At 45.0% G+C, this 14,568-nt stretch overlaps 1 protein-coding gene across 1 annotated transcript in view; it reads left to right on the top strand.

The window, feature by feature from the left end:
• Positions 1–14,568, top strand: part of LOC126412336 (nose resistant to fluoxetine protein 6-like) — a 270,762-nt gene that overhangs the window by 244,528 nt on the left and 11,666 nt on the right. Inside the window, exon 13 of the mRNA XM_050081879.1 lies at positions 9,549–9,657. Within this exon, the coding sequence (XP_049937836.1) occupies positions 9,549–9,657 (109 nt within the window). The remainder of the gene's footprint in view (positions 1–9,548; positions 9,658–14,568) is intronic.

Raw genomic sequence — 14,568 nt, 5'->3', positions numbered from 1 at the left:
GCTCTACCATCCGAGCTACCCAAGCACGACTCACGCCCCACCCTCACAGTTTTAATCTGCCAGGAAGTTTCATATCAGCGCACACTCCGTTGCAGAGTGAAAATCTCATTCTGGAAACATCCCCCAAGCTGTGGCTAAGCCATGTCTCCGCAATATCCTTCCTTTCAGGAGTGCTAGTTCTGCAAAGGTTCGCAGGAGAGCTTCTGTTAAGTTTGGAAGGTAGGAGACGAGGCACTGGCAGAAGTAAAGCTGTGAGGACGGGGCGTCAGTCGTGCTTGAGTAGCTCAGATGGTAGAGCACTTGTCCGCGAAAGGCAAAGGTCCCGACTTCGAGTCTCGGTCCGGCACACAGTTTTAATCTGCCAGGAAGTTTCATACCAGCGCACACTCCGCTGCAGAGTGAAAATCTCATTCTGGTCTAGCATGCTAATTACAGCACTGGCACTCACAAGAACGACTCGAATGTGCGACCCTTGGTCTGTACACACGCAGTACATTCTCAGACCATTGAACGTAATGTCCGTTCAAAGACTCCTGGCATGTCCGCAATGGTACCGACAGCGATGGTTAGCGACGAGGTCATCTTCTGTTTCCACAACTGTTTCATACACCAGGTGTTCCATATGCCCCCAGAGGAAGAAATCCAGACACAAGAGGACAGGTGACCTGGCTGGCCAGGACACAGGGCCACCTCGGCCGATCTCTCGGTTCCCAAAGGCGGCTCTCAGATGATTCTTGAGACAGCAATGCTGAAACGGGCTGCCGCCATATCGTGCTAAAAGTACACATTTCGCCTAACATTTAGAGGTACATCCTCCAGCAGTTCTGGCAACATATGTCCCACGAAGATGTGGTATCTCCGTGCGTTGAGGCGGAATGGAAGAATGTTTGGTCCAATCAACTTGTTACCGAGTATTCCGGCTCATGCATTAACATCAAATCACTGATGAGCACGAGGTCGAGTACCTCGTGGATTCATATGTGCCCAAACATGTGAATTGTGGATATTTAATCAGCCTTCACGAGTAAACAACGCCTCGTCTGTGCAGAGGACTACGGCCAGAAACAAGAAGTGCACGGCAGTCTGTTGTAAAAACCATTATTCGAACAGCACGCCTTGGCGAAAATTTTACGGGTGCTGTTGGTGCCACATGCTGAAGGCGGAAAGGATGAAGCTACTGGTCATGTAACATATTCCACACAAGCCTACAGGGTGATAATTATTGAACTGTATGAAATAAAATCGTCATAACTTCAGAAGGGTTTGCGTTTCGACGTTCAAACTGCACGGCTGGCCGCGAAGCTGATGGAAATTAGTATGCTCATGCATGGTTCGGTTTAGCGACGAATCCCACTTTCATTTTTATGTGTTCGTGAAAAAGCAAAACTGGCGCATTTGGGGGACTCACAATCCGCATTTCACGACCGAGAAGTCTCTTCACCCTCAAGGGTGACTATGAGGTGTGCAACGTCCAGTGACGGAATAATCGGTGCGAAATTCCTTGATGGCATGGTGACTACCGAACGGTAGGTGAAGATTTTGGGAGACGAGTGCATCTTCATTATCCAATGTAACCCCGATTTCGACAAGACGTGGTTCATGCAAGACGGAGCTCGACACCATCGAAGCAGCAGAGTGTTTCTTGCGTTGGAGGAGCACTTTGAGGACCGAATTCTCTGTGGTACCAGAGGCCACTGGCACGGACCTCGATTGCCCACCATATTCTCCGGATCTGAATACATGCGACTCCTTTTTGTGGGGCTACGTTAAAGACAACGTGTACAGTACAGCAACAACCCCAAAACCATTGCTGAGCTGGAAACAGCCATTCAGGTCATCGACAGCATCGGTATTCCGATACTTCAGCGGGTCATGCAGAATTTCGCTTTTCGTCTGCGCCACATCATCGCCAAAGATGGCAGACATATCGAACATGTCACAACCTAAATCCGAATATCTGTAGTGACGTTTAAATGTTGAATAAAGCGTGTGCATGCCGTAGTTTGAAACTAATTTACGTTTTTTTTCATACAGTTCAATAATTTCCACCCTGTATGTCTGACGCCAAGGATGTGTGCAATACGTCGGTACATGTAGATGGAGTGTCCTCGACATGTCGTCTTCCGTTTCGGGAATTTGCACTGTTTGATTCTGACCTGCATCACGCATATTTGCACGGAAAGCGCCTGTTTCACATAGCAGGCGAAGCAGACGTCCGAATGTTTGGTGTTGTGAAAGCTGTCGGTTGGGAAAGTGCTGTCGATACTCTCTTACTGCAGCTTGTCCATTTCCATTCACAGACCCGTATATCAGATGCAAGTAAGCCATTTCAGCAAAAGTAATCTGCTTCATGTTCACTGTTGTTGTCACAAGGTGAGTTGGTGTCTTTACAAGGAAATTACCTTTTTTGTCAAAAGGCGATGATGCTTGCGAATGAATCGGTGTATTTCCAACCAGACCTCAGAGCCAACCATCCGTACAGAGCAGTTTTGAACGGCAGTACGCATTCCCAGTCAGCGACACCTACACAATAACTTACGTCTGCACCATTAACAAAATGTTCCTTAACATTACAAGCTGACTTCAGAGACCATATGTCAACTGTCGAAATATGTTTGTTTTGATGTTCCCTACCTCCTGCATTAATCTGAAGAGATAGCTTTGGCCCATTCTGTGAGGTAAGCAAACAAACAGGGGGCTTGGCTCAGGCACAAGGAATGGCAGGATGCTGATGGGCGGCGCGCGAGTACACATAATAACAAAAATACCATCATATAATATAAACAGTATAATACAGTAACTGAAGAAAATGTAAAAGGATTAATTAAATGACATATATGTAACCATCTGGTGAGCAAGATGTATGAGACAGGCGAAATTCCCTCAGACTTCAAGAAGAATATAATAATTCCATTCCCAAAGAAGCAGGTGTTGACAGATGTGAAAATTACCGAACTATCAGTTTAATCAGTCACGGCTGCAAAATACTAGCGCGAATTCTTTACAGACGAATGGAAAAACTGGTAGAAGCCGACCTCGGGGAAGATCAGTTTGGATTCCGTAGAAATGCTGGAACACGTGAGGCAATACTGACCCTACGACTTATCTTAGAAGAAAGATTAAGGAAAGGCAAACCTACGTTTCTAGCATTTGTAGACTTATAGAAAGCTTTTGACAACGTTGACTGGAATACTATCTTTCAAATTCTGAAGGTGGCAGGGGTAAAACACAGGGAGCGAAAGGCTATTTACAATTTGTACAGAAACCAGATGGCAGTTATAAAAGTCGAGGGACACGAAAGGGAAGCAGTGGTTGGGAAGGGAGTGAGACAGGGTTATAGCCTCTCCCCGATGCTATTCAATCTGTATATTGAGCAAGCAGTAAAGGAAACAAAAGAAAAGTTCGGAGTAGGTATTAAAATCCATGGAGAAGAAATAAAAACTTTGAGGTTCGCCGATGACATTGTAATTCTGTCAGAGACAGCAAAGGACTTGGAAGAGCAGTTGAACGGAATGGACAGTGTCTTGAAAGGAGGGTATAAGATGAACATCAACAAAAGCAAAACAAGGATAATGGAATGTAGTCGAATTAAGTCGGGTGGTGCTGAGGGAATTAGATTAGGAAATGAGACACTTAAAGTAGTAAAGGAGTTTTGCTATTTGGGGAGCAAAATAACTGATGATGGTCGAAGTAGAGAGGATATAAAATGTAGACTGGCAATGGCAAGGAAAGCGTTTCTGAAGAAGAGAAATTTGTTAACATCGAGTATAGATTTAAGTGTCAGGAAGTCGTTTCTGAAAGTATTTGTATGAAGTGAAACATGGACGATAAATAGTTTAGACAAGAAGAGAATAGAAGCTTTCGAAATGTGGTGCTACAGAAGAATGTTGAAGATTAGGTGGGTAGATCAAATAACTAATGAGGAGGTATTGAATAGAATTGGGGAGAAGAGGAGTTTGTGGCACAACGTGACCAGAAGAAGGGATCGGTTGGTAGGACATGTTCTGAGGCATCAAGGGATCACCAATTTAGTATTGGAGGGCAGCGTGGAGGGTAAAAATCGTAGAGGGAGACCAAGAGATGAATACACTAAGCAGATTCAGAAGGATGTAGGCTGCAGTAGGTACCGGGAGATGAAGAAGCTTGCACAGGGTAGAGTAGCATGGAGAGCTGCATCAAACCAGTCTCAGGACTGAAGACCACAACAACAACAACAACATATGTAACACACCTTGTGTTCCTTCTTAATGAAATGTTCTGTTGACATTTCAGATCTCAATGCGGTTAGATAATCAGCTAGAATTAGTAATCATTAAAATTTATGTAATTGCGATCATGACTATTAAAAGATTTTTGTAAAATAAACATTTTACCTTTAAAAAGAGGAAATTGAGGTTGATAACTCTGTTGATTGAAATGATACTGGTTACAGTTCTATTGTTCGGAAATTTCTCTTACTTACGATGTCTCTGTAGCACTGATTTCGGCGACATGATACTAGACTGCCCTCTATCTCCTCTGACATCATTAGAGAGAATTCAATATTCAGAGTTTCACGGTGTCCAGAGCGTGCCGAGAGTACCACATTTCAGGCATTAGCTCTCACCGCGAACAACGCAGTGGGCGACGGCTTGCACTTAACAACCAAGACTAGCGGCGTTTTTATAGAGTTATCAGTGCTAACAGACAAGCATCAATGGGTGAAATAACCGCAGAAATCAATGTGGGGCGTACGACGAACGTATCCGTTAGGAGAGTGCGGCGTTAATGGGGTATGGCAGCAGACGACCCGCTCGTGACCTGGGCTCGTGACCACATCGGCTGGACCCTAGACGACTGGAAAACCGTGTCCTGGGCACAAGAGACCCGATTTCTGTTGGTAAGAGCTGATGGTAGCGTTCGAGAGCGAAACACGAGCCCACGAAGCCATGGATCCAAGCTGTCAACAAGCCACTGTGCAAGCTGGTGGTGGCCCTATTATGGTGCGGGCTGTGTTTACATAGAATGGACTGGCACCTCTGGTCGCATTGAGCCTGTTATTGAATGGAAATGGTTATGTTCGGCTGCTTGTAGGCAATTTTCAACCACTCAAATGTTCGAATGTGTGTGAAATCTTATGGGACTTAACTGCTAAGGTCATCAGTCCCTAAGCTTACACACTACTTAACCTAAATTATCCTAAGGACAAACACACACACTCATTCCCGAGGGAGGACTCGAACCTCCGCCGGGACCAGCCGCACAGTCCACGACTGCAGCGCCCCTGACCGCTCGGCTAATCCCGCGCGGCGACAACCATTCATGGACTTCATGTTCCTGAACACCGATGTCATGCCACGGGGCCACAATTGTTCGCGAATAGTTCGAAGAACATTCTGGACAAATCTAGCGAATGATTTGGCCACCGTGATAGTCCGACAAGAATCTCGTCAGTTATTTATGGAACATAATCGAGAGGAGAGTTTGTGCATAAAATCCTGCACCGACAACACCTTCGCAATTATGGACGCTTATAAAGGCGACGTAGCTCAATATTTTTGCAAGGGATTTCCAACGATTTTTTTTAGTCCATACCACGTCGAGTTGCCGCACGACACTGGGGAAAAGGAGATCCGACGCGATATTAGGAGGTATTCAATGACTTTGTCACCTCAGACTAAACTTAAGCTCTTGGAAATGTTTTCTGAAGGTATTTCCTCTGGATGGTATCCTTGTATGGAACTGAAACACTGACGATTCAGACAAGTAGAGAATAGAAACTTTTAAAATGTGACGCTATAGAAAAATCCTAAATATTAGATGGGTAGATCGTGTAATTAACGAGGAAATACTGAACCGAAATGGAGAAAAATTAAATTTATGTCGTAATTTGACTAAAAGAAGATATCAATTGGTAGGGCTCATCCTGAGACAGGAAGGAATCATCAGTTTGGTAACAGATGGAAGTATGCTTGTAAACATTTTGGTTGTAGACCAAAGGATTAATACGGCTGCTGCAGCTATCAAGAGCCTTCAAAGGATACAGCAGCGTGGAGACCTGCATCAAACCAACTTTCGGATTGAAGACCACGGTAACAGCAACAGCAACGACAACGACAACAGCATATCGCTTGAGGATTTTTTTAAAAATTACTAGTCAGTTAAAAGGCGGTGCTAGTGGGGAGTGAATTTTTGTATGTTTTTTCTGGTCACATGAATACAAAAATTACAGAGGGGGCTTTCAAAACGACAAACAACCAGAAATTAAGTTACGGAAATAAATGTTTTATATGACAGCAACAAGTGTATTTTGAATTATCTGGATATAAAAATAACTATTCATCATGTTTGCTTTTAGTCATACACCATTCGAAGCCGTTAAATTATTATTTCATTTGAATTTTCACTTAAGGCGCTGCTGTGATTATAAGAATTATTCTTGTAGTTACATCAACACATGGAAGATGCGTGTAAAATGTTGAAATGTCCCCTTATAAAAAATTAAAAATGACTGTACTGGAAAACCTCTTACGTTATTTGATTTTCAAACAGCAGAGCAAAACTGAACGTACTCAGGCAGCTCTCTCTTTACTTATTCTGATCGTCACTAAACTGACACACAATATTTTTAGCACAACGAAACCTGACTTTCAATAATCCCTACAAAAGAATGGCCCTGACTAACAATAACATATGCCTTTCGTGAATCACTTACCTCACAAAAATCTTCGTTACTCGAACTACTGCAATACAGTGAGCGCCAATACTGCCATCTAAATAAAAGATTCTAACTACTGAAGGCACTAACTACTGATAGGCAAAATGAAAAATTTCGATAGAGAACAAACAATGTGTTTACCTTAATAATGTTCAAATATATACAGGGCGTTACAAAAAGGTACGGCCAAACTTTCAGGAAACATTCCTCACACACAAATAAAGAAAAGATGTGATGTGGACATGTGTCCGGACACGCTTAATTTCCATGTTAGAGCTCATTTTAGTTTTTTCTTCCACGTACGCTCAATGGAGCACGTTATCGTGATTTCATACGGGATACTCTACCTGTGCTGCTAGAACATGTGCCTTTACAAGTACGATACAACATGTGGTTCATGCACGATGGACCTCCTGCATATTTCAGTCGAAGTGATCGTACGCTTCTCAACAACAGATTCGGTGACCGTAGAGGCAGACCAATTCCATGGCCTCCACGCTCTCCTAACCTCAACCCTCTTGACTTTCATTTATGGGGGCATTTGAAAGCTCTTGTCTACGCAACCCCGTTACCAAATGTAGAGACTCTTCGTGCTCGTATTGTGGACAGCTGTGATACAATACGCCATTCTCCAGGGCTGCATCAGGGATTCCATGCGACGGATGGTGGATGCATGTATCCTCGCTAACGGAGGACATTTTCAACATTTCCTGTAACAAAGTGTTTGAAGTCACGCTGGTACGTACTGTTGCTGTGTGTTTCAATTACATTGCCAATTTACATTTAGTGCTGCTGCTGTGTTTCAATTCCATGATTAATGTCATTTGAAGAGAAGTAATAAAATGAGCTCTAACATGGAAAGTAAGCGTTTCCGGACACATGTCCACCACATAACATATTTTCTTTCTTTGTGTGTGAGGAATGTTTCCTGATTATATATATATATATATATATATATATATATATATATATATATATATATATATACACTCCTGGAAATTGAAATAAGAACACCGTGAATTCATTGTCCCAGGAAGGGGAAACTTTATTGACACATTCCTGGGGTCAGATACATCACATGATCACACTGACAGAACCACAGGCACATAGACACAGGCAACAGAGCATGCACAATGTCGGCACTAGTACAGTGTATATCCACCTTTCGCAGCAATGCAGGCTGCTATTTTCCCATGGAGACGATCGTAGAGATGCTGGATGTAGTCCTGTGGAACGGCTTGCCATGCCATTTCCACCTGGCGCCTCAGTTGGACCAACGTTCGTGCTGGACGTGCAGACCGCGTGAGACGACGCTTCATCCAGTCCCAAACATGCTCAATGGGGGACAGATCCGGAGATCTTGCTGGCTAGGGTAGTTGACTTACACCTTCTAGAGCACGTTGGGTGGCACGGGATACATGCGGATGTGCATTGTCCTGTTGGAACAGCAAGTTCCCTTGCCGGTCTAGGAATGGTAGAACGATGGGTTCGATGACGGTTTGGATGTACCGTGCACTATTCAGTGTCCCCTCGACGATCACCAGTGGTGTACGGCCAGTGTAGGAGATCGCTCCCCACACCATGATGCCGGGTGTTGGCCCTGTGTGCCTCGGTCGTATGCAGTCCTGATTGTGGCGCTCACCTGCACGGCGCCAAACACGCATACGACCATCATTGGCACCAAGGCAGAAGCGACTCTCATCGCTGAAGACGACACGTCTCCATTCGTCCCTCCATTCACGCCTGTCGCGACACCACTGGAGGCGGGCTGCACGATGTTGGGGCGTGAGCGGAAGACGGCCTAACGGTGTGCGGGACCGTAGCCCAGCTTCATGGAGACGGTTGCGAATGGTCCTCGCCGATACCCCAGGAGCAACAGTGTCCCTAATTTGCTGGGAAGTGGCGGTGCGGTCCCCTACGGCACTGCGTAGGATCCTACGGTCTTGGCGTGCATCCGTGCGTCGCTGCGGTCCGGTCCCAGGTCGACGGGCACGTCCACCTTCCGCCGACCACTGGCGACAACATCGATGTACTGTGGAGACCTCACGCCCCACGTGTTGAGCAATTCGGCGGTACGTCCACCCGGCCTCCCGCATGCCCACTATACGCCCTCGCTCAAAATCCGTCAACTGCACATACGGTTCACATCTACGCTGTCGCGGCATGCTACCAGTGTTAAAGACTGCGATGGAGCTCCGTATGCCACGGCAAACTGGCTGACACTGACGGCAGCGGTGCACAAATGCTGCGCAGCTAGCGCCATTCGACGGCCAACACCGCGGTTCCTGGTGTGTCCGCTGTGCCGTGCGTGTGATCATTGCTTGTACAGTCCTCTCGCAGTGTCCGGAGCAAGTATGGTGGGTCTGACACACCGGTGTCAATGTGTTCTTTTTTCCATTTCCAGGAGTATATATATATATATATATATATATATATATATATATATATATATATATATATATACAAATTTCCTTTTTCTGGCAGAAACACGTCCAGATCGTCCGCTTATAGTAACCTCTCAAAACTTTGGCATCTCTCTCTCTCCACATCCACCACTGCTGGCGGCTCACCTCCAACTGCCCAACGCTACCCGCTGTTCACATCCAACTGCCCAACACTACAATAGCGAATATTCCAACAATGCCAGCCAGCCACAGACTGCACACAGCAGTCTGTGATTTTCATACAGAGCGCTACGTGGCGTTACCAACATAAAAACCTAAACAGCCTGCTTACAATGTGCCACATTAATAGTAAGCCGAAATGCTTCAGTGACGCTGAATTAGACAGGAGCTTAGTGAAGTTGTGGAACTGTACAGCAGAGATTTTAATGCCGTGCTTTGTTTTGCAGATATCGCACTGGTTCTCTGACATAATGGAGGCCTACTTCTGTGCTCTGGTGCTCTGTCTCATGGTGGAGCTGCCAACCTCAGCACTGTGCAACGTGCTCCTGCCCCAGGGTAAGTATCTCTTCCAGAATGAAATTTACAGCGGGCTGTGCGCTGATACGAAAATTCCTGGCAGATTAAATCTGGACCGAGACTGGTACTCGAGACCTTTGCCTTTCGCAAGTTCTGTAAGTTTTGCAGGAGATCTTCTGTGAAGTTTGGAGGGTAGGAGACGAAGTACTGGCGGATGTAAGGCTGTGAGGGCGAGCCTTGAATCGTGCTTGAGTAGCTCAGATGAAAGAGAACTTGCCCGCGAAAGGCAAAGGTCCGGAGTTCGAATCTTGGTCCGGCACACAGTTTTAATAAATATCTTTTGTCTACACTGTTGTTTCTTTCTCTTTTTTCCACGTGTCTTTTAAAAACAGTGATGAATTCCTTTATTCAGTTCGGTCATTCCCAGAGACTTTATCTTTCCTTAGCAGTGGCAACTGTTGCTTTCAATAATATTGAGTAAATGCTTTTTTTCTATTTTTGTCGCCACGCAGTTCTTATCCTCTGCATCTACATCTACATTTATACTCCGCAAGCGACCCAACGGTGTGTGGCGGAGGGCACTTCACGTGCCACTGTCATTACCTCCCTTTCCCATTTCAGTCGCGTAAGGTTCGCGCGAAGAACAACTGCCGGAAAGCCTCCGTGCGCGCTCGAATCTCTTTAATTTTACATTCGTGATCTCCTCGGGAGGTATAAGTAGGGGGAAGCAATATATTAGATACCTCATCCAGAAACGCACCCTCTCGAAACCTGGACAGCAAGCTACACCGCGATGCAGAGCGCCTCTCTTGCAGAGTCTGCCACATGGGTTTGCTAAACATCTCCGTAACGCTATCACGCTTAACGAGTAACCCTGTGACGAAACGCGCCGCTCTCCTTTGGATCTTCTCTATCTCCTCTGTCAGTCCGACCTGGTACGGATCCCACGCTGATGAGCAATACTCAAGTATACATCGAACGAGTGTTTTGTAAGCCACCTCCTTTGTTGATGGACTACATTTTCTAATGACTCTCCCAGTGAAGCTCAACCTGGCACCCGCCTTACCAATAATTAATTTTATATGATCATTTCACTTCAAATCGTTCCGTGCGCGTACTCCTAGATATTTTACAGAAGTAACTGCTACCAGTGTTTGTTCCACTATCATATAATCATACAATAAAGGATCCTTCTTTCTATGTATTCGCAACACATTACATTTGTCTATGTTAAGGTTCAGTTGCCACTCCCTGCACCAAGTGCCTATCCGCTGCAGATCTTCCTGCAATTCGCTGCGATTTCCTAATGCTGCAACTTCTCTGTATACTACAGCATCATCCGCGAAAAGCCGCATGGAACTTCCAACACCCTGCCGAATCCTGTAGTACCTACCAAATTAAATAAAAAATAATTTATCCAGTCGTATGTTTTCAAAACTAAAAAATTAATTTTAGTTTAATTATGTGGTCGGATACATACCTACCGCCAAGAGTTCTCAGTCAACCTAAGGCGGGAAGGCGTGTGCGCCATCTGTGTGGGAATCGTGTAAACTATACTCTGTGTGCTATCGTAGTTTAACTGTCTTGTGTTTTTCTGAGGTGGAGACTGGGGACATGCCCAAAATTTGTCTAAAAGAGCTTGGAAAACCGCTTAAAAACCACACGCAGAATGACCGGTGTACCAGGATCCACCGCACGGTTTCCATTCGGATCTGTGTCGCCACCCTGTCTTGCAAGCTAGCTCGATACCCTCTAAGCTATACGAGCGGGTCTAAATGTCCGATATGCCCGAAAAATTTTGACTCTGCAGGGGAATGTGCACTGTTTCGAAACTTCCTGGCAGATTAAAACAGTATGCCGGATCAAGACTCGAACTAGAAACCTTTCCTTTTGCGTGCAGTACTCTTAGTGACTGCTCTCACGACCCGACCCGAAAGTTTCACTCTAGAGACAATTCCCTAGGCTGTTTCTCAGCCATATCCTTCCCTCCATTAGTGTTAGCTCCCCTTGAGGTCTGATGAAGAACTCCAGTGAAGCTTGTAAAGAAACAGAAGGGTATGTCAGTTGAGCTTGCACTGGAGAGATTTGTACACAGTAGAACAGTTCATAATGGGAGGGAACCTCCATGGTATACAGTCACTGTAAAGGAACGTGTAAGAAACAGAGATTATTGCTTAACAGGTGTGAAACAAAGCGTAGGGCTATACAGGGCGGTCCATTGATCGTGACCGGGCCAAATATCTCACGAAATAAGCGTCACACGAAAAAACTACAAAGAACGAAACTCGTCTAGCTTGAAGAGGGAAACCAGATGGCGCTATGGTTGGCCCGCTAGATGGCGCTGCCATAGGTCAGACGGATAACAACTGCGTTTTTTAAATAGGAACCCCCATTTTTATTACATATTCGTGTAGTACGTAAAGAAATATGAATGTTTTAGTTGGACCACTTTTTCGCTTTGTGATAGATGGCGTTGTAATAGTCACAAACATATGGCTCAGACGAACAGTTGGTAACAGGTAGGTTTTTTAAATTAGAATACAGATACGTTTGAACAATTTATTTCGGTTGTTCCAATGTGATACATGTACCTTTGTGAACCTATCATTTCTGAGAACGCATGCTGTTACAGCGTGATTACCTGTAAATACCACATTAGTGCAAAAAATGCTCAAAATGATGTCCGTCAACCTCAATGCATTTGGCAATACGTGCAACGACATTCCTCTCTACAGCAAGTAGTTAGCCTTCCGTAATGTTCGCACATGCACTGAGAATGCGCTGACGCATGTTGTCAGGCGTTGTCGGTAGATCACGATAGCAAATATCCTTCAACTTTCCCCACAGAAAGAAATCCGGGAACGTCAGATCCGGTGAACGTGCGGGCCATGGTATTGTGCTTCGACGACCAATCCACCTGCCATGAAATATGCTATTCAATACCGCTTCAACGGCACGCGAGCTATGTGCCGGACATCCATCATGTTGGAAGTACATCGCTATTCTGTAATGCAGTGAAAAATCTTGTAGTAACATCGGTAGAACACTACGTAAGAAATCAACATATATTGCACCATTTACAATGCCGTCGATAAAATGGGGGCCAATTACCCTTCATCCCATAATGCCGTACCATATATTAACCCGCCAAGGTCGCTGATGTTCCACTTGTCGCAGCCATCGTCGATTTTCCGTTGCCCAGTAGTGCATATTATGCCGGTTTACGTTACCGCTGTTGGTGAATGACGCTTGGTCACTAAATAGAACGCGTGCAAAAATCTTTCATCGTCCCGTAATTTCTCTTGTGCCCAGTGGCAGAACTGTACACGACGTTCAAAGTAGTCGCCATGCAATTCCTGGTGCATTGAAATATGGTATGGGTGCAATCGATGTTGATCTGTCAACTTCACCTGGTCCATTCTAAGCCTCTCTATCTGGGTTTTTGTAACTGCACAGGCCTAACAGTGCTGACAAAGTGTCGTCGTCGGTACACAGTATACAGGGTGATTGAGGAGAATGCTACAAAATTTGTAAGGTGATTCCACATGTGAAATTAAAACGAAAAAATCCTATGAACATGTGTCAGATTTTAGATCGTTATGGAACAGGAGAGGGTTGAAGACTACATACATCGATAATGAATATGAAGGCAGGTATGAGTATTACTTACCAAAACACTGTGGAGGCGCTGTGGTGGATATAGTAATGGTGAAACAGATGACTGAGCCGTCTAATAAGAGGTGTTCAAAAAGTCCCCTACCCATCTCAATGCATTTGCCAACGCGTTGGAGGGTATATTGTCTTGTACATCGAACATCAACTCAGAAGGATTTAATGCGGGCAGCAGCGTCAGTGATGCAAGCGACAAATTCTTCACGTGTATTCACCTTCATAGCGTACACAACCCCCTTTAACCAGCCCCATAACTAGAAGTCTAACGGAGTTAGGTCGGTTGATCTGGCAGGCCAGTTAATGGTTCTGCCATAACCAATCCATCGTTGAGGAAATATGTTATTCAGACACTGGGATAATAGTCTGGTACAGTGAATTGGTGATCATTCCTGTGCAGGTGCGTTTGCCGTCATTGCTCCAATGTCACGTCCTCAAAAAATGGTTCAAATTGGCTCTGAGCACTATGGGACTTAACATCTGAGGTCATCAGTCCCCTAGAACTTACTACTCAAACCTAACTAACCTAAGGACAACACACACATCCATGCCCGAGGCAGGATTCGAACCTGTGGCCGTAGCAATCGCCACGTCTTCTAAATGTGCACAGGTTCTTCAATTAGGAAATGCACATGTGCTGCGACTGTCATGCGATCTGGCAGGAACACAGGCCCTATCACCAGGCCATCAATCATACCACACCAGACGTTCACGGAGAACGTAACTTGGAATCTTGTTTCCCTAGTATTATGTAGATAATCCATCTCCCATGTATGAGAACTGCAGGGGATCATGATACCATTGCATGTAAATGTAGCCTCATCTCTAAATAAAGTGTACTGTGCGATGTATCTGTGTACAGCCAGCCAACCATTCACAAAATTGTTGTCTGATTACTGAGTCATCTGGATGCAGATGTCGCACAGGCTGTACATGAAATGTGTACAAGCCTTCATAATATAGTGAACACCACACTCACGTTTATGGAATATGGAGCTGATGGCTAATGCATCGTGTACTGGTGGTTTGACTCCCTTCCTGAAATGACTGTATGGCCTCACGTTCTGATCTTACATGTACACTGAGTAGTGTTCCAGATTCACGTAATGTTTGAAAAACGCTGTGAAATACACACAGGGAGTCCGTTGATCAGGGCAACGTCTCTGGTATTCTGTCACAGCTGGATGGGCGGTATCATTACAGTACCCGTACAAAAATAACATGTCTGTGTATTCTGCATGGGTGAACGTATGCGACATGTTGATATTCACGGGTACAGTG

This window comes from Schistocerca serialis, chromosome 7, assembly GCF_023864345.2.
Source record: "Schistocerca serialis cubense isolate TAMUIC-IGC-003099 chromosome 7, iqSchSeri2.2, whole genome shotgun sequence".
Taxonomy (NCBI): domain Eukaryota; kingdom Metazoa; phylum Arthropoda; class Insecta; order Orthoptera; family Acrididae; genus Schistocerca; species Schistocerca serialis.
The sequence above is the reverse complement of the archived record's forward strand: the minus strand, read 5'-3'. Positions and strand labels throughout refer to the sequence as shown.